Raw genomic sequence first — 26,637 nt, forward strand, 5'->3', positions numbered from 1 at the left:
TGAACACCTTGCTGGGGTTGTTTGACCCCAGTAATCCTTCCTGCCATGGCAGGGGGTCGGACTAGATGATCTACTCAGGTCCCTTCTGAAACTTCATAGAAACTATGAAACTATGCATGCACATATGCACACGTGCACACCCACCTCCACACACACACGCTCACACATACAATGTCATGGGCATTACATGCACATGTATTCTCATGTACACCTCAGGCCATATAGACCCAGAGGAACAAAGACTCAAAGTGGAGCAACACTACCGACATGGTGGCACACGCAAGTACTGTCTTGTCACTCACACACCTGGGCATATCTGCACAGACACTCCTGCTGCCCTGGAGTCACCTGTAATGCATGCACAATCACAACAGCCCTATGGCGTCACACACCTTGCAGAGAGCGGCCCCAGAGCACGCAGTGCACTCACAGGCACTCACAATTATGCTTATGCAGTTGTGCCCAACCACACATGCAGCACGGATTCCTGCACAACTACCTGGGAGGCGTATACAGCTTCGAACTACACACAACTGCAGCAACGCCATCACAGTCACACCAGCAGAGAGCTTCTCCAGTACCCATGAAGTTAGCCTTGCTGAATCAGTTGCTGTTCTACACAACTCCACACAACCACAATTAAGCAGGTACTTAATTGCACCACACTTCTGAAGATAGTGACACAGGAATAGGCACATGGATCTGATACTGCACACACACACACAATTGCACAGCGCTGACACTTGGCTGTCACATGTGCACACATGCACACACACACACATGCATCTGAGCTCTGCCTCCCTTCTCTCTTCTTGGCTCTTAGTGCAGGGCCAAGGGGGCACTCCATGGGCAGAGATGCCTGCCCCAGCCTCCAGCACCCACCCCCACTTTTCCTGTAACTGGTTTAAAGGCTGCCTCTGGCATGACCATGGTGGGTCTCACTACCCCACACATGGAGAGCCCATGGAGCCACCTTGCACAAATGCAGCCAGTAGCAGGGGTTGGCTGATGGAAGGCATTTTTACTGGTGCCAAGGGGCTAAGAGACATGGGAGAGAAGTGGGAATTGGTGGGCAAGCAGTGCCTGCAGCCTGAGTGCAAATGAATTAGGGTTAGTGTGGACTCAGTTGGACAGGGCAGGGGAAGTTGAGATGAGAAGGAAGGCAGGCTGGGGGTAGTGGCTGTGTGCTGCTGCAAGATGGAACTAGGATGTTCTGGGAGGGGAAACAAGGTCTGGTAGCTTAGAGCAGGGGGCCTGGGACTTTTACCTAATCATGCCCTGCCTTGGGGTCCCGGCTGTAGGGGAACACACCGCTGTGGTTTGGAATGGAAGAGACCAGGTGGGCACTTCTACTGCTCACCATCTCTCCTCACCCAGAGTAATGCTTATTGAGATCAGGCTTGTCCAATATACAGCCCGTGGGGTGAAAAAATATGGCTCACTAGCCCACTGGGTGATAAAAAGTTCATGATTCAGCCCCACATTCAAAAAGGTTGGACACCCCTGGGTTAGAAAAAAGATGAATACTTGGACATTTATAAGCAATCGTGATAGGTAGCACTAGCTTTACCTTTTAAATGTTTCAGTAATCTAGAGTTTCCAAGTAAAAGGTGATAGAGCCTTTAGTGAAGAACTTGTTACTAAAGCAAATCTAAAATTAGTGAGATAGTACAACCAAGATTTGTTTGGGGCTGGGAGTAAGATGAGGCCTTGAGAAGTATACAAATACCACCTTTTCCTCTGGACAACTTCAAGGCATTCTCTCCCTTTCAGCTTAGTATTAGCTACCCTAAGTGAAAAGAGAAGGTGAGCTTTTCAACTCAATTCATGCTATCATTAGAGAACAGCTAGGATGTAGCAGCATCTCTCCTACCCACAAGCTTTTTCTAAGAAACAGCACAACATTGTCATTCTGACAACAAATCTGAAGGGAGTGGGTAATAAGTCATCCTGTAGGCCAGATGAATGGTGTGGGGCTGATATTTGGGCCCAATGAACAGTATCCGGCCAGCCCTGTAGGCTGGATCAGGCCATAGACTGCTCTCCCCATCCCCATGCATGCTGGATCTAGTGCATTCATTGCTCAATCTGGCAGTCTGGCCAGTACAGGACTATGCTGCAGGCAGCACCTATGCAAAGCCAATCCAGGATGGATGCCCCATGTAGTGCTTACTCCAGTTGGTCCAGGATCCATGCTGTGTGTGGCATCCACCCCAGAATGCCTTTGGGGTGGCAAGGAGGAAAGAGAGGCGGGCCACTGCATGCAGCCCAGATTCCAGACTGGCCAGGGGGTGCTGAGTCCAACGTGTGTGGGACTGGCTGGGGCAGGTGCTGTGTGCAGTACGTGTCCCAGCTGGGCCAGGGCAGGTGCTGTATGTGGTCTGTGTTCTGGACCAGATGGGGTGGGTGCTGTGTGTAGCATGTGTCCTGGACCACTGCTCACCATGTGCAGTGTGTGGATCAACTCTGGACCTAGGGGCAAGCAACCAGGGCTGGATGATGGGGCTGATTCAGCCTGTGGGCCATCTCTTTGACTCATCTGCTCTAAAGTAAAAATGTGGTCTTAGTCAGTGCTTCTACATGACTCAAGGTTGGCTACCACAAGTGCTCAAACCCTAGTTAATCACCTAAGGCAGTGTGTGACAGAGCCTGCCGCTTTAAGGGCCAGAACAGGCAGCAGAGCAGCCTTCAGGTGGCTGCACTCCCTATCAGGAGTCACATGGCCAGCAGGAAGCCACCTGATTGGGAAGATGGCTCAGTTGCTAGATATAAAAGCAGGCTTTGAGCAGGTCCAGCAGTTTGCTGTTAGCAGCTGGAGGGGGAACATCACCTGGCTGGAGTTACTGGTCACATATATTTTGAGGTACAGGGCAGGAACTATGGGGATGGTGGAGGTTCCTGGTCCTGGGGCATGATGTAAAACTACACCCTCTTAGGGTAGGATGGTGTGGTGGGCCTGCACGCAGCAGGGTGGTCCCCAGGAAATACCATACCAGTTGCCTCCCTAGTGAAAGGCAAGTATGGGGTACCTTTTAGCCTCAGCCCCCACAACCTGGTGGGTAGCTCCATAGTAGAAACAGGTTAAGGGTCCAGGCATGTCTACGGACACCTGAGTCCCATATGGTGTAAGACCCCATGGCGCCACTAAAGGGGGGTGGAGTGCTGGCCCTAGTGAGGGAGCATAGAATGAGTAACAGGCTGCACAGAGTAGGGTTTGCAGGGGCAGCCTGAAGGGCTGCCCATGAGGGTGCAGAGTAGGTCCTGTGTGGCCTGAAGGACTGCACATAGGCCAGCCCTAATGGTTTTAGAGCATAAGCCCTAGTGAGAGGGCAGGAAGCCCAGGAACAGATGAGGACTCCTGAGGCAGAATTCACACTTTGGATGACATCTGCAAGGCAGGGGACACGGTATAGGGAAGGTTGGAGCTGTGTATAAAGGCACAGGCATCGGGCACTTCATGGGCAGCCTCCCACATTATTAGATCAGTTATTTATACATCAAGGTGTGGCAGAAGAAACAGGGCAGACTGCCCTAGACAGGTGGGTGGGCCAGCATTGGGTCCAGCCTGATGACAGCCCCCTGTCACACAGTGGTTTTCAGCCTTTTTTCATTTGTGGACCCCTAAAAAATTTCAAATGGAATTTTTGGGAATTTTGAATGGAGGTTTGGACCTCTTTGAAAGGTAAGTGTGGGTATTCACATACTTTTGATTGGTCATAAACATCTTTTGCAGAACCCTTAGACATAGCCTGAGGACCTCCAGGAGTCTGTGGACCAACGAGTTGAAAACCACTAACCTAGGGGTATAGGCATATATGTATAGTCTAGGAAGAGAAAGGGGGGGGTGGGGAAAGTGGTACAAGACATATACTTAAAATGAAACTGAAGGAAATTTGAACAAACTACTCTCAGCAAAAATGATTTGGGATTTTTATTTCTTTTTCTTTCTCTTCTTAATCCTTCTGCAGTAGAAGTTATGCACAACACTTGGTGGTTCCTGTGCAATTATTAATAAATCCCGTTATCTTTTTTTAAGTCTAATGTGAAAAGGCTTACACACAAATCCTGGATTCTTTCAAGTCAATGGCAAAATACCTTTGGACTTCAACAGGACCAAGATTTTAAGCTTAGTTTCCAGTACAAGGACCCAGTAGGTGTATGACAGAAGATGAAGTAATTAATAAACTATATAACCTTTTTGCCCTAGGTAAGCTCATGAAGTCCGCCTTGTGATTTCATTGAATTCAAAGCGAGAAGAGCTGAAAGACAAAGACTGCCCTGGCAAATGCAGACATATGTGCAAATTATTGTTTTGGCATACAAATAAACATTAGGCACGTTTAAAGGACAGTTATATAATTAGTATGTTGAGAAACTTCATTGAATGACAAATGATTAAAGGGGTTAGCAGCAAATAGTTTATGATTTACTTTGGTTAACATCTGGAATGTCCTACAAATATCCTGGCAGATGCCGAATACAAGTGTGGAAGGATATGATATAACAGTAGGTATCCTTAACTTTTTAGTGACACCAACCTTTGCCTAAAATGGAATGATGCATAAGAAGATAACTGACCTTTAACTGATTTTAATTAACTGATTGTTAATTACTTTCAATTTACAAGACTTGAAAAACTTACCAGCCACCTAGTAGATGATTAATAGGTTTAATCCTCCAAATCTTGCTAATGAAATGAAGTTGTCATCGTAGAATGGTAAAATGAAACATCCCAAAGAGAAGCCCAGATCACAGCCAGTCCCAGACACTACGGCTGAGCTCCTTGGTCTCTGATCCAGGCACAATCTTTGTTATCAGCTTTCATGTAGTAGGTGTTTAATGAATGTGAAGTTCTGCTAAGAAAGAAGACCTTCCTGTTTCTTCTGCTCTCTTCTGGGCCTACAGGTTACTGTTGCAATGGAGATGGATAATGCAGTGGATAATGTCTCTGACAGAATATATATCCCACAGAGCTTTCCTGATGCAAACAGATTGCAGCTAGCTTCCAAGGGGGAAGAAGCTTCACTCCCCTTTGAACACCTCCACAGTCTGACCCGATGCTGCTTTTTGTCTTTCCAAGCAGGAGCAGCAGCTATGTTAAATCTCACTGCTGAATTTCTGCAATAACGGAAAAAAACCTAACTGCTCTTGAAACTAATTAAAGCTGTAGAGAGCAGATCATTTGCTGTTTGTCCTTGCTGAGCTGGTTCATTACATGTTAATGGCTCTTCTCCCTTGTTTTTACCTGCTACACTGTTAAAATACTTTATTAATATAGTCATATTATGTAAGCTATGCCTTTCAGTTTCCACAGGGATTTTATTAGTGCTGTTTGAAGTCAGGGACATAAGGTAGTAGTAGGAGACATGGGGCTGAGTCTTAGGGTGCTGCTACAGATCACCTTTAAAACATTTTAAAACTGTGGAATATTATGCTGTCAAAGTTAGAAGAGTTTCAGAGCGGTCACAGGTTAAGGCTTAATGCTGTCTCAGACCTGTATAACTGGCTTGCCACTAGAAGGCCTGGCAAGCAGGGGCATGGACAGGAGCCAGGACTCTATGCCTCTGGGATGGGAGATGGGTGGGGAGGGTGGCATGTAGCTTGGAGGCAGAGAAACCACCATAAGAGCTCTGGCTGCTTCCCTCATTCTGTCACCAGCAGAAGCCAGCCAGAGCTGTGGGTGAGAAGGGAAAAGTCTTGGGGTGAAAAAAAAAAAAAGAAACAACCATTTGAAGTGAGTGGGAAGGAGGGAGAAGTAAAGGAGTGAAAAAAAAGAATTAAAATAAACTAATAAATAAAGGACCAAATCTTACTTGTGTTTCAGAGACTTGGGATTGGGTTCAGGGGAGTTGGCTTAGTACTCACACCATGGCAGAACTGAGATCCAGCAGGCTCGCTGCATGCCACGCCAGGGCAGAGCTGGGATCCAGCAGGCCCCACTTCATAGGTTGGACAAAGGCGATGCTGACAGAGCCCATCTCACACGAATAGTGGTTCTCTTCAAATGAATCAGTTTGGGGAGAAGAAGCTGAGCTGTGGTGTAGTGGCCAGCAGCAGTGGGGAGAGGTTGGGTGATTAGGGAGAGAGTTGGTTCCCAACACTAGAAGCCAACTACTTATGGCCATTAGCAGTTAATTGGCTTTATAACCTCTCCCCTTCTACCAACTGCCAGCCACAATGCATGGTAGAGCATGGTGGATCCTAGAGCAAGCAGCAAGCTGGTGAGCTGCACCTGGGTGCTCAGAGTGGTCAGAGGCCAGCACTACCTCCATGGGCAGTAAGTTGGGGAGGGTTGAAAGTTTGCCTACTGAGCAGTGGAGTGGGAAGGGCTGAGAACGGTGCATCCTGGGATGCTGGAGGAATTAAAATACAGTGTTTTATCTCTCTTGGATCAAAGATAACCCTTGCTTCAACTGGTATAGATTTAAAATGTTTAGAGGTTACTTAGCATAGGTCAGCACCCTTTGATGGGCAAATGCTTCCATTTTAAATACCTTTATGACAGTTTAAAGGTAACTGATAACTCCGTCCTTAGTTGTGCCGTCATTTACAGTAGTTCAAAATAGGTATGAAATGCTGCTTCTGCAAATCAGAGTGGCAGCTTTTGAGTAGCATTGTAGTAAGTGACCACACCTGTGTAGGGTACAGAAGAACCCAGCTCTGTAGCTCTATTAAGATGTGGCTCGGGCTATGATAATGTTTGAGAACCTGTGATTGAGACTGCTTGAGCAGCCTGCCTGCAGAGTTAAGATGACACTGCTGCTTTGGTTCACATTTGGCAGGTAATTAGTAACTTACTTTCATTTTTTTTTAAAGGAAAGATTAAAATCTGAGCAAATAGAAGTGTTTGATCTCATGCTTGTCAAAGAAAACTTTAGCTGCTGCCAGGGAAGAGCAAATGCTCTGTCATGTATATCCAAATTGAGTTAATATGAAACAGAAGATGAAGAATAAGGAGAGAATTAATGTACTAAAGCTCCTAGACACAGACCCAAGAAGCATAACAGAGAGGCAGAAAGTACTAAATAACAGACTGTGATGTGGTGGGTATAACTGAAACCTGGTGGGATGATGACTCATGACTGGAATGTCAATATGAATGAATACAGCTTACAGGGAGACAGAAAGACAAGAGGAAGAGGGTTGGTGATATATGTCAAGAAGCTTTCACAATTCTGTCACAAGTGAGCTGTCCCTCTAAAGGTACTGGGGGATCAGTTTTCTCTATAACAGGCATAACCTATAGACTGAAGGTTGGGCCTCTGAAAGGGGTCTCTAGAGCAGCTAGGCAATGACCAGATGGAAGATACCTCCACAGAGCAGGAGTTTTGACAGGGAGGTTTTGTGAGAGAGGCTTTTGTGCTCCTTTGATCTTCCCTCACTATTGCTCAGCTCACATCCCAGGTCTTCAATCCACAGAGAACCATTTCCACTTCTGTTATAGTCAGTGGAATAAGGGCCACATACCTCAGGGAGTCACCATAACCCACTCAATGCATTTCCAGTAGATTTAATACCTACAGGCAGGGTGGGTGTTGTAGGCAAATACCAACAGAAATGTATATAGCCTATCCTAGTTTGCTTGCCATTGCTATCAGTCAGCTTACAAAGCTGGGGCATAAACAACGGTGGTGGCTTATATAAAATGTAATGTGAACAGGAATCCTTTAGAAATTTGCTACAGTGAAGTATGACTATAAAATTATGATATTTTCGTGAGTGTAACAAGTAGATCCACTCAGACACAACAAAAGATGACACAGCATTATGGTCAAGATGAAGGAAGCATAGCCTTAGGACACAGGCTATGTTGCAAACTAATAGCAAGCTTCACTGAACGTACTGTGCAAGACTAAAAGAAACAGCAATTCAAAGGGGTACTGCCAACTCAAGAATCAACCATAAGTTAGATCAGGGGTGGGTAAAATGCGGCCAACGGGCCGGACGCGGCCTGCCAGGCCATTCTATCCAGCCCGCGGGGCGCCTAAAAAATTTAGAAAATTAATATTTATCTGCCCCTAGCTGCCTGTCATGCATCTCTCAACAGCTTGCCAAAACTCAGTAAGCAGCCCTCCGCCAGAAATAATTATCCGCCCTTGAGTTAGATCCTGCCCCCCGAAAAAGGATAGGCTCAGAAGATAGGCTTAAAAACAGGCACTCTTTGCTTCCAGTTTGAGAGCTTAAATGATCATCTTGCTCATGCTCTTAAAAATTTTGCAGGATTGAAAGCTACAAACTATCCTTTTTCTCCTGCCTTCCACATTTTTCACAATTCATTTTTGTCTCCTTGCATGACCCGCATTCTGTTCACCCCTTAGCTTCCTGTTCATTTCCAAACTATAAGCCTATAGATCACTATCATCCATGAGGGCACCTTAATTTCAGTCTTACAGAAAAATTTAGGGAATAGAAGTCATCTTAACTAAGGGGAAGCTTACTTTTGCTTGCAAAAGCTATCAGGAAATAGTGAAATGGTAGTCATCTTACTTCAGAGCAGTTTCTGACAAGTCCTACTGAAAGTAATGAGAAATTGTAGCTATTCAGTAAAGGGACAAGCATTTGCAAATATGCTATCAGATTCTGGGAAAGTTCGGTAGGTGATTAAAGAGAAAATATCCTCTAAAATCACAGAACTTCTGATACCAGAACAGGAAGTCTGACCAGATAAGAAATGTGAAGACCCAAGAAACTGGATGACAAGCTATATTGCAAGGGTATCAAAAAATTATCCCTCCCTTTTTACTATTTGTACCTTTAGTTATAATTTGTCCTGTGCTCTCTTAGGAACAAAATGGAACATTTTCCTTTGAAAAATCAGGATGCAAAGCTGGTTTTGACCCAATGAAGTAGGCCTCATTCATCATGGAAGCAGAATGCCTACAGAGTTTCTATATAATTTCAGTGGTAATCTGAGCAATTTTTCCAGGGTGAGTCTACACCAGATCATACATTACACCAGCATAGGTCTATTACATCATGTGTCTGCACCTGCATTTCAGCGTTTATACAAATGCACATGATGCAGCACTGGGTGCATCAGTTTGCATGCTCTGCATGTATGATGAATGTATGTGTAAAAATGCCCTATAATAACTCCTAAAGCAACAGCTGCCATGGGAGAACTGATGGCCTATTCACTCTGGATACCAGCATAATTTACATTGATGTACTATGGTCATAGATTGCTATCATACAAGGGCGATAGAAGAAGAGGTGAAAAATATGTATTAGCAAAACAAGGCGATTGCTAGAACATTTTCTAGCATACTGTAGCTCTACATATACACCATAGGCTGTGTTCTTCCACTGATCCAAAAGAAACAATTTCATACCTCACAGGTAGATTACCATAACATACAACCTGAATTTACAGAATTTAGATTTTAGGAATGAAAATACTGCAATCTTTTTAAAAAACAAAATCTAGTGACTAATTGCATAAGGAAGTAATAGTAAGGAAGTAATTTATTTAAATAAATAATAAAAAGTAAGGAAGTAATAATAAATCTACATATGTACCACAAAGTGCCATTCCCTACTGAAACTGACTCTATAGTAAACTTTGATACTATGTAAATTGCAAGATGATGGAAAATTGTAACAGACAAATTTAAAATTATACCAAGTCACAACGGAATAAAAAGGGGGAAAGATTTTTGGACACACTATTTAAGTACCCTTATCTTTTTTATTTTTGCTAGATTATTTAACTCAAGTTTCCGATAAACACTTGGGATTTTTTTCCTGTTAAAGATCTGGTCTCCTCAGCTAAGAATGTCCCCATTCCAGTATGCTGTTCCTCCTAAACAATCACAAGCAAGCTCCCCTCATCTCTAGAGGCTCCCTACAAAGTAGGAGTTCCCCAGTACTCAAAGAGAAGAAAAACAGAGCTAACATCCTGTCTCTGGGATAACAGTTTCCTCCTGCTGCAGGCTATCTTAGTTCTGTAGAGCTCAAACAGTAAAATTGTGTGCTGTGGCGATGAAGAGCTGGAGTGTAAGCCCTGTTGGTCATACATGCTAAAGGGTGTCATTGTTACAATGGTGCACAACAGAATTTATCATCTGCTTTTAAAAAAGCATCTAAAAAATTTAATCAATAGAACTACAACAAAAGAACATCATTAAGTAGCAGAGTTAAAGAAAGTTAGGAAATGCCAGATTTATACTGACCCCAGAAACCTAAATTCTACCACTTGTTTGTACCTGGGATGATACAGTCTTTAATCACTGAACAATATATTTTTCCCACAAGACCCTTGGGCTTCATTCAGAGCACTGAATGGACACACCAGGGGACCAAATTAAGGTTGCACAGGCAAAATTAAACCCAGCATTTCCTAACTTTTATGTGCTTGACTTTGCAACCCAAATAACATTCTTTTATATAGCTTTTCACATGATTTATTTGGCGAAATGAAGGCATTTTATGTTTACAGGGGACTTTTCTGTTTGCACACTATACTTTAGCCTACATAAATGCTAACCCAAAGATCCAAACCAATATAGTTAACAAATTCAAAAAGACCATCTTAGAGTACTGAGATGTCTAAATACGGTGTTTGAAACATAACTTGGTTAGAAAGTGTTTTTTCTAAAAGAAAAGTTGAAGAGGGTTTGGAACAGCATAAACAAAATTGCTAGATGAAATGATACACTGAACAGAATGCATCCGTTGAGTCAGACTTAAGATAGCTTCCCGCTAATTAAAGACGTGAGTCATTATATTATGAAAGGGAGGTATCCTCAAGTTATTATGTAAAGAACTAATGGGTTTAGTTTATATGAACAATTAGCTGCCTACAAACTTTCATTAAAAAAAAGAAATCTAAAATATGGCCAGGAGTATCTGAACCCTTTCCCCAAATATTTCCATTCATTCTTGAGAAAATTTCTTTTCCCCAAAGAATCCCAAGTTAGCCTATTAATGTGTACCACATATTTCAGTCTACCACAATTCAAAGGTGACTTGCAAAGATAAATGAAATCTGCTTGTGCCCTTTGTTCATAACATAATAAAGACCTGAAAGATGTAGGGTTTGGTTTAAAGCATTATTTTACTGGTTTTCCACTTTAAAAATACCTACAGCAGGGGGGACCAGCCTTTTTGGCTGTCATGCTGCAAATTAGCCCTGCATTCCCCATGTACCAGTCTGATCTACTTCGCCTGCCTGATACCTGCCTGATGTTCGCCTGCCTGATACCCGCCTGATGTTCTGCTTTCTGTCCCTACCTGGCACGCTGCTCTGCTTTCTGTTTCCTTCCCTGTGCTTCCTGCCTGATTTGCAGCTTTGCTTTCTGCTTCCTGCCCCATCTGCCACTGTGCTGCCTGTCCCCTCCCTGGTTTGCCAGATGCCATACAGAGTCTGCCCATGACATCTGTGGTGCCCATGACACAAGTTGGCCATCCCTGACTGACAGTACTGGAAACTTAACTTCCATGGACTTACAAGTCCTTCTTTTGGAAGAACAGAGAACAAGAAAAGAAGTCTCCCCAACTCTCATCTTGAGCAGCAGGAGAAAATGATTGTCAGAAAATTTTCTCCTAAGTTGCCTGCCAGAAGCTTGTGTTCAATGACATAAATAGCAAAGGAACAATATTTATTTTAAATGTTCCGATTTAAAATTCTTCTTCCTCTCAACCTCTTGTTACGTGATAGCTTCATTCCACTAGTTCTCCAGTCACCCTTATAAATCTTCCAGTGAAATCAGGGCAGACAAGACTCAATCTTTCTAGTGCAAACCCCAATAAAAGAAAAGAAACCATAAGCAGAACCATCTAGCAGAAACTTCACACTCCACTTCAAAACCAAACGAACCCTTACAGATTGCTCTACATATCTCAAAGAAGCAAAAAAGGGTGCAAACACAATTCCCGCTCCTTGTAGGTGACCTTTTAGGACATCAGATTTTTATTATGGCAATCTGGGCAAACCACTGTGGCAAGGACATGCCATAAATAAAGCAATATATGTGTCTAACTGGGAGAAGTTTTGACACCTTGGTCATACTCAGTAGATTATTAATAAAACTATAGGAGTGTGAGGTGAAGGTATTATACCTGGTCATGGCTGGCTTCAATGTTGCTTCCGATACCATGGAAAGTCATCTGCACAGGAGACAGTGTCAAACAGGTCATAAACTCTTTGCCATTTTGTCTATCACTGACGTGTACCTATAACAGAATAACATACGTAATCTGCTAAACACCAGGTTGCACAAGGGAGTCACGCTATAATAATCTGTCCCTTTTCAACAAGTTTGTAAAAGGAATTCCAAACATTTACATTCAGACTGTTTTTTAATATAACAAAAGGGGCGTGTACAACATGCTGGGTATCCACATGCTGAACGGGCAACAAATTTTAGTAATTTAATCAGGTTTTTGAGCCCTTTGTGTGCTCTGGTGACTAGAAACTTTGAGGCTTAATTAAAGATGCCATCATTACAGAACTGGCGATCTAGCTTTAAGTTTTGGCTTTGAATCTCAATGTTATTTTTAGCAATTTTTTTTTTTTTTTTATAACTTAGTTAAAAACTTTAAATCAGTAGTGCTCAACCTCCAGACTGCAGGCCAAATCTTGCCTGTGTGGCCATGTCACCTAACCCATGATGCTTCCCATGGGTTTGGAAACTTGGCAATGGGGCAGTATTAACTGCCATGGCTCAACTGCTATCACATTTCCAGACCCTTGGGGAGCCGCAGGAGAGAAGACATGGCTCTGCACACGAGTTCATGTTGGTGCATGGGGGAGTCCATGGCTGTCTCTGCCATACAGGGCTAGCTTGGTGCCAAGCTGCACCCGCAGACAAACCCCATGTCTTGACCCCCAGGTGGGATCTTGCCCACAGACTTCCCCCTGCCACTCTCTCCTTTGGGATCCAGCCCATGGATCAGCCCCATGCCACGCATCCACAGGGGCAGAAAGTTGACTACAACTACTTTAAATTACTGGAGTCTCCACAGACTTGCATTATTACTTTTAAATTGCAATGGGATCTCTACTGAAATGCAGTGATTGTTTTGACATTGCAATATTGTTATTGCTAATTTGATACTTTAACTTTTGAATCAAATCAAAATGACATACAACAGAGAAGGAAGTCATATTCCACTTAAAGATGTGTAACTTATCTTTTCTCATGCACAACTCATTGTCCACCAGTGTCAGAAAGTGCACGCTAATCAGATTCTTGCATGGGAAGTACAGGAACATACTAGCCCTACTGGATTTCCTTCCTTCCCTTCAAGGCCATCTAGATTCAATTTTTAAATATTAACAAAAAAGGGAGAAGCAGGGAAGGGAAAATATTCCTGTTTTAAGGCAAGATTAAGTTAAGCAACTTCAATCTTTTATTAGTAAGTACAGGGTTGCCACTCATGTTGAATTTATGAAACATTACGGTCTACTTTGTAGCTTCTTGTTTCTTGACAAGCAGATGGAGCATTTTGTTCCATAAGAGGGCTGGAATTTAGTTTATGGTGGTAATTTACATTGATTGTGTGACCCTTGTCAGAAATGGGAAAAGAGATTAGCTTTACTGGAGACATTCACTTTAGGGTTGTACATAGTTAGAGCTATACAGATGTTTGGGGGTATAAAGCCTCATATCTTTAAATTTAGGCTATACACTTAAATACTATTATTTTTTAAGATAACCAGGAACTGTATTAAGTGATCCCAAGAGTCTGTGGAACTGATTTAGAAATGCATAATGCTGGATCATGCATCAGGTGTCCTATACATGTTCTTCATTGGTGTAAACTGACAATAACTGAATTGTAGTAAGCGGAATTGCACCAATGCAAAACTAGTTTAAGTGAGAGGAGAATCAGGCTTTTGGTATGTTAAAGAATTAACCTTATTGACAATGCTAACTGCCAGCACATCAGCAGCCCAAACGGGCTCAGTAAGCTACAGAATGTGGATTTTCCCTTGTACTGTGTACTGCAATATAGCTTTTGCTCAACCCCTTGTTAAAGCTTTGTTGTCCATCCCTCTTTCTCTCTCTCCCCTGTCAACCCCCACAATATGTGCCTACTAAATTGCTTGTGGCTTTCTGCCAGAAAAGCCATACTCCTCACTTAGAAACCACAAGAGGCCCCTTTACGTATACAATGGCTTAACTCTGATTGATCAAAAGAGGTATGAAGGTATGAAACTTGGCTTACAAACATAAACTGAAGTTCTCTAACTGTCAGGAACTACTGTTGTTACAAGAACTTATCAGGCACCCATAACCATGATATCTAGTTGCAAATTAAAATACTTCTCTTGAATATGTGCTTGGCAGGGAGTGAGGCAGAGAGGAGCCCAAGCACTTGGTTCTATGCTCACAGCATGTATCAGAACAGGGAATGGGATTTTGCCTTCCTATGGAGCCCATACATGTGCTACAGGGTGTCAGGAGGTCTGGAGCAGGAGACTTTCTGCCCTATAGCGTGACTGCAGTATCAGTGTACTCTTGTTGCGAAGAAGGCTAACGGTATACTGGGCTGCATCAGCAGGAGTGCTGTCAGCTGATCGAGGAAAGTGTTTTTTTCCCCTGTATTCAGCACTGGTGAGGCCACAACTGGAGTACTATGTCTAGTTTTGGGCTCCCCCCCCTTATAGAAAGGATATGAACAAATTGAAGAGAGTCCAGCAGAGGACTTTAACAAAAAAGGTTAGAGGGCTTGGGGAACTGGGCTTATCTAGTTGGGAGAAGAGAAGACTGAGGGCGGGGGGGAGGTGTTTAATAACCTTCAATTACCTGAAGGGTGGTTACAAAGAGGATGGAGCTAGACAGTTCTCAGTGGTGGCAGATGGCAGAACAAGGAGCAACAATCTTAAGTTGCAGCACAGGAAGTTTAGGTTAGATATTAGAAAAACTCTCACTAGGAGGGTAGTAAAACATTGCAAAAGGCTACCCAGAGAGTTTGTCCAATCTCCATCATTAGAAGTTTTTAAGACCCAGGTAGGCAAAACCTTGGCTGGGGTGATATATTTGGGGATGGTCCTGCTTTGAGCAGGTGATTGGACTAGGTGACCTCCTGAGGTCCCTTCCAACCCTAATTTTCTATGATTCTTTGAACAAACACTTTGCTTACAGTTACATTTGCAGCAAGAATGCTCATGCAGCTAGCTAGCAGAACAAGAAATGAAACTCAGCATTTTCATCGTCTCCCCTTCTGAGCTCACATCACTTAATGATGTATAGGCCTATTATTGAGAAATTTCTCAGCCCCTCACAGTCCTCAAAACATCCATGTCCATAGTAGGACATCCTTAAATTTGTCCAGATTCACCATGGCATCAAACCTGCGCTGTGACCAGTGGGGTCCCTCAAGGCTCTGTCCTAGGGCCTATACTATTTAACATCTTCATTAATGATGTAGACATTGGTGTCAGGAGTGGACTGGCCAAGTTCGCTGATGACACCAAACTCTGGGGTAAAGCATCCACACCTGAGGACAGGAGGGTGATCCAGGCAGACCTTGACAGGCTCAGGAAATGGGCGGACAAAAACCTGATTGTGTTTAATACCAAAAAATGCAAGGTTCTCCACCTTGGGAGGAAAAACCTGCAGCATGCTTATAGGCTTGGAGAAAAGGGACTTGGGGGTCATGAATGACCACAAAATGAACACGAGCCTTCAATGTGATGCTGCAGCTAGTAAAGCAACCAAAATGCTGGCATGCATCCATAGATGCTTCTAAAGCAAATCCCAGGACGTCATTCTCCCCTTGGTGAGGCCGCAGCTGGAGTACTGCATCCAGTTTTGGGCTCCACAATTCAAAAAGGATGTGGAGAAGCTTGAGAGAGTCCAGAGAAGAGTCACATGCATGATCAGAGGTCAGGAAAACAGACCTTATGATGAGAGGCTGAGAGCCATGGGGCTCTTTAGCCTGGAAAAATGCAGGCTCAGGGGTGATCTGGTGGCCACCTACAAGTTTATCAGGGGTATTCACCAGGATCTGGGGGAATATCTATTCAGAGCGCCCCAAGGGATGATGAGGTCAAACGGTCACAAACTCCTCCATGACTGTTTCGGGCTGGATATAAGAAAGAACTTCTTTGCTGTCTGAGCCCCCCCAAGGTTTGGAATAGACTGCTGCCAGAAGTGGTTCAGGCACCTATTCTGAACGCCTTCAAGAGACATTTGGATGTTTATATTGCTGGGATCCCATGATCCCTGCTGACTTCCTGCCCCTGGGGCAGGGGGCTGGCCTCGATGATCTTCAAAGGTCCCTTACAGCCCTAGTGTCTATGACTCTATGAAACTTCTATCTCCCTAAACTAGGAACTGGTTATCAAACTGGTTTTGTGGAGTAGGAAAACCCCCCAGAATGTAGTTCTTCAGTCAGATTCCTCTATTATACACTCTTCAAAACTTATTTCTGCTCTTCTCACAGATACCTGGAAGTTTGAAAACAACCGAGTTACCTTTTTGGTTCCTTCTCCTGGGTTGACCTGCTAGTTTACAACATGCTTTTACTGCCCTAAATCAGGTTTGCTTGACAAATAAACTTGCAAGAAGGCTGCAGGTTTTTTCCTCCTATTCTTCTTGCTCTAGTGTGTGGCCTCTTGGCTTTTGAGCTATTTTATTTTAATATTGTGCATTTTAGTATTTTACAGCCAACTGTCCAGCAATACTATTACTAGTGATTTTGCCTGATGTACCCTCTCTAAATTTGATCTATGCGCTAGTTTTCATTAAGTCTCCCATGTGAACATGGGCATTCATGAGTCTGATCAAAGTACACAAAGACAGTCCACTATTCCCCAGCTAGTCCTTTTTAACATGGAGTACCAGTAGTCCAGCAGCCTTAGAATTTTCCTGAGTGATAACAGACACTTTTCTATTTTCAACTATACTTTATGGTTTTTATTGCAATAAAAGTTTTAGTGTATAAGTCTACACTGTTATAGGCAGCAGGGGTATTTGAGTGCCTCACAGACTGGGATGAGTCACCTTGGTATCTGAGACAAAGGAAGAGAAGTTGAAGGCTGAGCAGCTGCTCTTAAGAACTGCCTTAGCACCTGAGGTTGGGGAGTGGCAATTAGAGGCTGACCAAGTACTCTGAGAGTGATTACGTTGCAATTAGTAAGGATAATTGCTACAATAACATTTTAAAGTTATTAAGTGCTTATAAATCTGGGATCCAAAGTAGCTTCATCTTCAGAATCACCCTGTCAAGAAGGTAAGTCCTTATTTGTAGAGAGAGGTTAAGTGCCTACTCCAAATTCAGTCAAGAAGTGAGCGGCAGAGGTGGGAGTACAATCCAGCTCCAGTGCCCTGTTCTTATCAAATGGCCAAGTTTCCTCTCCCAATTTCTATGGTGCAAACATAAGAGAATTGCAAATTGTGATCACTGCCCATATCCAGTTCTGATTTTCATGTTTTAAATGTTTTAAATCAAGGGAATCCCTTAAATTAGCTCAGGCCACTTTACAAGTTAAGCAGCTGGAAAACTTTATTTGTTAAAATTCAGAATGTTTCACTTAGGCCATGACAGATGTTCAGTTTTTACCGGGAGAATCGCCACTTTCCTGGTAGAAACCACAGGTATGCAGAATTCCAGCTTTTTATCCTTGGAGCAAAAATTGCCTCTTTGGGACAAAAATAACCCAGCTTCAATGAGGAAGAAATTGCTTCTGGGAAGAGTTCCTCCCAATAGACTGAACATTTACACAATTTCCCTGGTTTAGCTCCCTGCAGGAACCAAGAGGAGTACAAGGCAGTGGCATAACTTGGGCAGGGTGATGGGGGGATGGAGGGGCAGGGGGAACAGAATTACACGTTTGTTCACAACCTTCATTTTGTTGAAAACAGCAGCAGATTTGGACAATATTCCGGTTCTGAGAAAGAAGTATCTGTAGTAATATACTGCTTCTATCTTTGTTCAGAAACCAGAAACAATCATGAACTCAAAAATTCCGAGCTACATATTCAGACTAAGATGAATTTATGTGTGTGCAGTTCTTTCCAAAGGTATTACTACATAGCACAACACAGAGCCATGTAGAGATAGCGAAGGAAGGCTGAAGGGGACATCGAAAGATCATCTAGTCCAGAAGTTCCCGAATTTTCTCTTATTGTGTGCCCCCTTCCTAAAACATAGTCTGTATGTCCCTTCCAGATTTACCAGCTGCCTGTGTACCCCTACTAGCATATATTTTAACCCCTTAAATGCCAATTATTATAATGAAAATTAAATCCATCATTACACAATTTCTCTTGTGCCACCCCCCCCAGATGTCTTGCATACTCCCAGGGGTATATGTATGTAGTCTGGGAACCCTGATTTAGGACTGAATCTGCAACTTTGTTGTTAACAGCACCAGGCTCTAACCACCTGAATTAACCCTTCTGAATGACCTAGCTTGGGTACTGGAAACCGCCTATTTGCTGAAAAGTAGGGCAAATTAGCCAGGTTGAGTACTGTGCTAATATGGCTATACCACTTCCAGTACCCCAGGTAACTTATTTAAAACTAGCCTGGGCTACATTCAGCTGTCTTTTTTCACAGGCACATACTGTGGGTGTATTTAGGTATTTGTGCGTTAATGTTCTTTGTTCATGAGAGCAGCAAGTACATACCATCCTGAACAGACTACTTCTGTTAAGAGCATAAAAATTACCAGTGGTTTAGTGCGTGGGTGTGCTGTGTGTAGGGAACATAACTAGGCCAGAGTTTTGTCCTTGTTTTTACTATTCTATATTACCATATTTACCTGAATCCAAGGTGACTTCACACTATGACAGTACCCCAATACCAAGATTCTATACATGGCAAATGTATAAATCAGTTATAATTTTCCATGTATACAATATAATTATTGGAGGCAAGCAGTGGGAGAGGGGCAAGAAGCATCGGAATCAAGTGGCCTGACCTCTGACCTTTGTCCCCAGGTCTCCCCACCCCTTTGCCCCCCCCACTGCCTATGCCCTCCCAGTGCCTCTGTGCCCGTTCCCCTCCTGGCAGTATCTGAACCCCCTGGCACCTGCCCTCCACCATCTTCCGCTTTCCACAGTGCCAAGTTTCCCATTCCCCTGACCTCTTGCCCCAACTTCCACCTGCCTCGTTGTGCTTACCCCCTGAGCAGTGTCTGCACTCCTTGACATCTGTCCTCCACTTGGGTTTGCCTGCCCCATGCCTGCCCACCTGGCAGATGGCACCCCCACTGCCTGACCCCCCCCCCACACCCAGCCACCATCTACTCCCTGTTGTGGCTCTGGCTCCAGCCTCTCCCCATTCTGAGACACAGAACATGTGGTCATTTCAGCCCCCACCCAGCCACACAGCAGCAGTTGTGGCAGTAGCAGCTCCAGCCCTGGCCCCAGGTCAGAGATTCAGGGCCACAGCTGCTGCCACTGCTGCATGGCTGGAGCAACCATGTGCTCCATGTCCTGAGTTAGAATGAGGCCAGAATTGGAGCTATGCCAGAGGGGAAGTGGCAGTGAGGACAGCAACAGTGGTGGGGGGCAGAGGCAATGTGGGGGGATAGGAATAGGGGAGCAGAGGTGGCAGGGGAGGCAGAGCCAGGGGGCAGGGAGTACAGCAGCTGTGGCTTCCAGGTTGTGGCCAAAGTCAGAGCTTGAGGAGTCACCTGCTACCCCTCTGCCACTTGTTCTCAAATCCAATATGAGGGGCTCCCCCCAAACTGTACTTGAGTAAATGCAGTATGGAAAAAGAAAGACTCAAAACATTTATAACATCATCACCATATAAAAGCAGCTAGAATATAAAAATGAGTACTTGCCATTTTGCAACTGAATGCAATCTGATGCAACTAAGATGTCTTGTCTGACAATGAAAAACTTAGTGACATTGTATAAAAAGATGCATCATACATTACCGAGCTGTTATAGGATTATTTCTACTAACACTACAGTAAAGTGTAGCATTCTGATTCATATGTATTCTGATAAATCCATAAGCCCCTTCAGTCCAGGTTTACTACAATGCCACTCACCAACTCTACAAACCACAATGACAGTTTGTGTGAGAGAATACTGCAAGAATCATTTTGCAAATAACTCGGCTTAAAACAATGAATCAAAATGCCATGGCAGAGAGACTACACCGGTTATGTGTGGTCCTGGTTTGGATGTATCTGGATGTCCTTAAAGTTAAACACATACAAAGTCCTTTTGCATGCACTGGACTACTCATGGTCTTAAAGATAAATACTGGTGTGTATAGGAGCAACACCTGTGTTATCACTGAGTCACAGTTACACAGAGGAAAGCACCAATTAAGCTAGTTTTCAATATTTATAACTAACCATAATATACATAGCTACTGTTTGAAAATAGGAAAGCTTTATGTTAACCAGACACTGAATAGGGATGGTAGGGGTTGGGGTTAGTTTTGTGAAGAGACTTTCACACAGTACTGCTTGGCTGTTCACAGTTTGAAACACAAATTCTGTCTGGCCAAACTCTTTCTTTCTTGAACATTTATTAACTTAAAAAAATAAGGTGAATTACAAAAAAAAAAAAAGTCATGTGTGACACTACAGCTCATGTTTCCAAATCAAAAACTATTCTGCGTCAAAGCATCAGCAGGAGTCTCAGAATGCTAGACAGAAATAAACTAGGTAATAAAATGCCATTATGTTCAGCAACACACAAATCTTTAAGATTGACAGAGGAGGACCGTTCTATTAGAACAAAGGATGGTATTTCTTTAAATCTTAAAGTCAAAGCACCAAATTCTGTGCTCCACAGGTTGAATTTACATCGTGACCATTCTGACAACTTCAGAGAGATTACTGTGGATTTACTGTGCATTTTCATTGGTGAACAGTTGAGAATATAACCCAAAAATCTAATGTTAGAGTAAAACATTTGGAATTACATGATAGCATAACTCCCACAATATAACTTCCTTTCATTTAAGATTTTAGTGAATTTTATTTCCCACATTTCTCTTTTATTCATAGTCCTTATGTACATTTATTAATTACAATGACTATTTTAAGAAGCAAATGACAGTTCAAAAAAACTGTATCTATGGTTTGTTATACTTCTATACACCAAAGACAAATACTGTTGGACAGCTACACAAAAACAATTTACTATACACTAGTTCAAATAATTTGTGATAGAAAGCCAGTCTCAGAAGTTGCTACAGTATATTAGTCTAGCAAACGAGGAAACTATGTAAGGGTAATATATAGTTCAGACCTTCTCTTGAACAAATATTAAATTAGGCATACTTGACATGGATTAACATCTGAAAAACAGTGTAGAATACTACATATGCATATTGGGTTTAGGTATTGACCCTCACAACCTGTGGAACTGTATCAGGATGCAGGGGGAAATATGGAAAAAATAAATCAACAAAATAAGAGAAAAACATTCTTTTAAAAAATATTGAAGTATAAATACAAAAAGCAAAACCCACATGAAAAAATATTCTCAGTCCCAGATGAAAAAATAAGATGTAAAATAAAAAATAAAACAAACAAAAAAAAAAATCACAAAAAAGTTTTGAATCAATCCGTTTCCTGCAACGCTGGAGTTCCTTGATGTAGTGAGATTACTAAATATAGTATTTTACTAATCTCAGCAGGGAGTTGGCTAACTGCATGCCTGTCAGATGTTTCTAATGGTCACCCCCTGTGGAACAAATCTAAGGAGTGCATGAAAAACACCCACATTTAAGAACGACCTCTTGCTAGATCATTAAGGAAAGATAAAGGCCTGTACATTCATGTGATATATAACACAATCATTGTGTCAAGAAAACATATGTTTGATTAGTACGCCTCAGGTTCATTAATCGCCGTGTCTGCTTCACAGCAGTGGGCAAAGTTTCCATTGTAGCTACTGCATGGAAGAGTAAAGACACTCAGTAGCTAAAAGACTGACAGTTCAGCACTAAATCTTGGGATATTCATAACATGCTCTCTTCTTGTACAGCCTGCATACCAGCTGTATGACAGACTTAAATCTTCAAGAAAACGCACAATACTAGGTTTCTGACTAAGAAATAAACACTCATCCACCATAAATTGAAGGCTCAGTAAACAGATGAAAAAGCTGTCACAGTTTACTGGCCTGGTTTTTAATATTGCTGGTTATAGTGGAGTGGACATGACACTTGCCATGTATAAAAGCTTTTATAAATACTGAACTGCAGCAGGTAAAGATTCAAAAGATTTATCATCAAGGCATAGTTTCAACCCCTTCCTCCTCCACTTCCCTCTCCCAAGGATATATAAAATATTTTTAAAACCCATTATTCACTTGATCTTAGCTAAAAAGTTCAGCTTTACTGTTTATACATTCTCCAAACCCAAGTCTCTTTTCTCCCCACTTATATCTGTGATGTTCACGCATGGGATTCAATGAAGTAATAAAGGCCAACCCACTGATCTTCCTTGTCTTGTCACTGGAGTCACACCATCATGGTGATGTTCAGTTCCTGCTGAGATGGAAGCCAAACTAAAAACACTGGTGTTGAATGGAGCTGTATAGCAATATTATCATCTCCCACCTATACTAGGCACCTGGAATTAAGATTTCAGCAGGTGCCATTCAAGAATGCAAAAATTACTGAGAGCCTGAACAAGGAAGCTAAAGTGGGGGCACAAGCAGCCCTGGGATTTGGTTTTCTGTTGCAACAAGTAAGTTCATTCTTGCATGGAAACAAACTGCAATCCTTTTCTTACAGTATGAATTTATAGACATGAGGAATTCTGGATGATTGGAAAGCATGCTGCATAGATAGCTACACTGTCTGCTTACTGTAAATCTACTTACTGGGTGTATCTACATGTGCAATTAGTACGACTGAATAAATTCCAGCGCAGTTTGTGTTGGAATTTATTGCTCCTGGGCACACCATTTATACATGCTCCGGGACCACAACACACTGAGCTCCTCTGCCCCGGTTCAGTGTGCTGCGAAGGGGCTGGCTGGGGCAAAAGGGGGCTACAGTGTGTGGATACCTGGCAGGCAGCCCCTGAACTGTAGTACCCTCATGCCCCAGTCAGCCCTGGTCACCATCTACATGTGCAGTGTGGTTCACTAAATAACTCTATCATAGTATCCTATGAAATATGAACTTTCATTTCTACCTAGAACTTTTACAATCTTTTCTCCAATGCCTGATGAAGGGTGTTTGTGCCCAAAAGTTTGCAATTAAAGAATTTTTTTTTTCAAAAATCTTGTTGGTCTCATAAAAGATAACATCTCTACTATGAGTCCTGATTGCCTCTCTCATAGGATGGTAGTTGTGCTGGGCATACTATCCTACAGTGGATAATTAGATTACTTCAGCCTAATAGTGCCTCATGTGTAGATGGTAACACTTTATGGCAGAGCTAATCAGTCAACTCCACAGTAAAGTGCATGTGTAGATGTCCCCACTTAGGAGATGTTTAGATGTGAACATATTTAACAAATAGTTCCATCATACTTTGTTTTTGCAATTTAATAATCATTCACAATACACTGTGACTAACCATGGAGAAACAGCTAACAAAACTAACAAATGAATTATTCAGAAATGAAAACACTGCAAAAACACTTGCATACAATAATGTAAGACATACCTGACACGGTTCTAATATAAATAACTTACCCACCTCTTAACCACTCACACATAATCATTCAGATAACTAATGCATTCTTGGAGAGAGATGCCTAAATTCAATTTATATTTCAAAGTCAAAGTAAATATGAATAATTCTCTGTGATCCCCTGTTTTGATCCTATGAACTAGAAAAAATGAGGATGAGAAAGAGTTTGTGCTGTACTAATAAAGTACACAGGGAAAGGTTTACTTTAGGATGTTTGTAGAGAAGCAAGTGTCTGAAGTATAGTTATAGCCAACTGTCTAATATCTGTGAGGAATTACAGTAGGTTTGGAGAATGAAAATTGTTTCAGCCTTTAACATTTTAGTTTCAGCGTCAGTGGAAATATGCATTCACCTGCTCTTAATTTTCTTCTTGATTGTAATGGCTGCTAAAAATATATACAGAAACAGAGCTATTATTCTCAGTTTCCAAACTTAATACTACCATACTGATGAGCCAGAGGAGATGGTCAGCACAAAATCAGCTCCTTGAATTTCCTAAAATCTACTGCGGAATAAGGTAAGTATGTAACATTGCACATACAAATTACCATATTATTGTCATTCAAAGACAGCATGACCATTTTACTTACAAAAATTATACTGTTTCTTTGTAATCCCAATTTTGAACTATCTCAGTTCTAAATACGAGCTGAAATCTCATCCTCTGTAAGTTTAGCATCCTGTCCACAATGGGAAAAGTGAACTAGAATGGCATTATCTTATTCTACTGTCTCTCTTCTCAGGGTTTTTTGTTTCTTTTCTTGGTTTGGAATTTTGTTTCAGAGCCAAGTTACCATATTGTACTTGAAAGTGAGCTTCAGCTTATGTTTTAGTGCCATACTTTTACATTTGTGCCAGTTTAAACTTCAAATCTTTCCAAGTTTTGGCTTTACTATAATGAAAGGTCTGCAGCTGACTTATCAAATCAAGTTAGGATTTACTCAAAAAGAACTTGGCAAGGAGCAGAGCCTGGCTTGATTAGTGCTGGCTACAGTATTTTAGGAGATCCTGACAGCTTTATGAAGTTACATGCAGAGATTTGTGTGAGGATTTCAACTGCTTCATGAAAAATACTCAAATCATATTCACCACACTTGAGCTCACTTGCACAGAAACCACTCCATTCCTCCCAGTCTGCCTTTCTTTCCTCATAGAAGTTGAAGTAAGGCAATGCCAGCTGTCTTCTTCTGGAGACAGAAATGCTCAGACATCAATTGTGTTTAAATATAGGGGTTTCTTCCTTCTGAGGCAACTCATGGACAACGCAGAGGAAAGCTACTGCAGACAGACATCTGGCTGGCAGCCAGGTGTTTGCAAAGCAAACACAGTTTTGTATTTGAAAAATGTACTGAGTTTTGCACAGTTGTTTTCACTTCTTACCCTAATTCCACATGCACTTAAACTAATTTGGTAACCGTTGGTCTACGCTAAATTCACATCTTTAGAATTATGTTCTATGGATATTCTTTTTTCCCCCCATAGCTTGCCTTTATTTTCCTCTTAAAAAGTGAGATGAGAAAGCTCCCTTTGGCATTTTATTGGAGATGCTGCTGACAAAGCTGACATGATGAAAGCTACCCTTGAGGACAAAATCAAGGCAGTAGAGAATGGATGCCCTGGCTCTCAGCAGAAATTTGATTGGAAAATAAACGGAAAGTATTAAAACAACTTTTTTAATCTAATTTCTTTTGACTTCCTCTTTCAGACCTAATTAATTTAAAAATACATTGTCAATTTTTTTCCCTTAGATTTGATACACTTTTCTCTCTTCAGTCCCTGCTTCCAAGCTTTCTTGTTTTAACTGACTATAACTTAAATTCTAATCCTGAAGCCCTTGGTAGGCAATGTACACATTTCATTTCAATGGAAGTTTTGACTGAGAAAGGACTGTGGGTTTTAACCCTCAGTTAGATGATTAACTCCTTAGGGGAGGGATTGTGTCTTTTTTCTTATCTGTTTTTCACTTTGGTGACATTGGGCACATCGACACATGCCATTAGGGGGCAGCAATAAATTGCAGAGCTCCCTAGCATACACTTTACACATACACCACAACCACAGCACATTAAGCCAGGTTGCACCTGGAGTGCTCTGACCGGGTTCAATATGCTATGGAGGGGCTGGCTGGGGCATGAGGGTGCTTCATAGAATCGTATAATCATGAACTGGAAGGGACCAGTATGATCATCAAGTCTGGTCCCCTGCCATGGGCAGGAAGTATTGGGCTCAGATGAGCTCAACAAGGTGCCTGTCCAGCCTTGCCTTGAACACCTCCACGCAGGGCGACTGCACCACCTCTGCTGGGAGTGTGTTCCAGATTCTGGTGACCTCTACAGAGAAGTTTTTCCTTATATCCAACATGAATTTACTCTCTATTAGTTTATGTCCACTGGTCCTCATCCTCCCTTGAGGTGCCCTCCTGAAGACTTGCTCTCCTAGTTCCTGACGTACTTGTAGGCAGCTATTAAGCCATCTCTCAGCTTTCTCTTCCTCAGGCTGAACAGGCCCCATTCCCAGAGTCTCTCCTCATAGGGCCTACCCTCCATGCCCTTAATCAAATGGGTGGCCCTTCTCTGTACCCTTTTGAGTTTATCCATGTCCTTCTTGAAGTGCGGTGCCCAGAACTGGACACAGTACTCCAGCTGAGGCCTCATCAATGCTGAACAGAGAGAGACGAGTACCTCCCTGGATCTATGGCCACACAGTCACTGATGCACGCCAGAGTTTAATTGGCCCTTTTGGCAGCTTTGTCATACTGTTGGGTCATATTCATCTTCCAGTCAATTGTGACCCCTGCACTTCAGCGCAGTGCTAGCCGGCACTTCTATTTACAAGTACAACGCTGCAGTGGAGTTTATTAGTTTAGTGCTCCCTAATAGGGGTGTTCATGTAGACGCCAAGATATTTACTGCACAGCTAATTAGTCAATTGCACAGTTAAATGTCTCGTGTAGATGCACCAAATATATAGATAATGCTGATTATCATAAATGTATGATATGACACAAAAAATTCCTTAAGTGTGTGGTAAATAATTTTCAGTGTGGTAAGACACCT

At 42.4% G+C, this 26,637-nt stretch overlaps 1 protein-coding gene across 2 annotated transcripts in view; it reads right to left on the reverse strand.

Annotated features, from left to right (window-relative positions):
• STAU2 (staufen double-stranded RNA binding protein 2) overlaps positions 1-26,637 on the reverse strand; it is a 230,467-nt gene that overhangs the window by 77,382 nt on the left and 126,448 nt on the right. The window contains exon 13 of one of the 2 annotated variants that reach the window (XM_019549293.1): positions 12,061-12,174. The exons of the other annotated variant lie outside the window; for it this stretch is intronic. Within the exon in view, the coding sequence (XP_019404838.1) occupies positions 12,061-12,174 (114 nt within the window). The remainder of the gene's footprint in view (positions 1-12,060; positions 12,175-26,637) is intronic. 2 annotated transcript variants of the gene reach the window in all.

The sequence above is a fragment of the Crocodylus porosus genome, unplaced genomic scaffold, assembly GCF_001723895.1.
Source record: "Crocodylus porosus isolate Cpor-Errol unplaced genomic scaffold, CroPor_comp1, whole genome shotgun sequence".
NCBI lineage: Eukaryota > Metazoa > Chordata > Crocodylia > Crocodylidae > Crocodylus > Crocodylus porosus.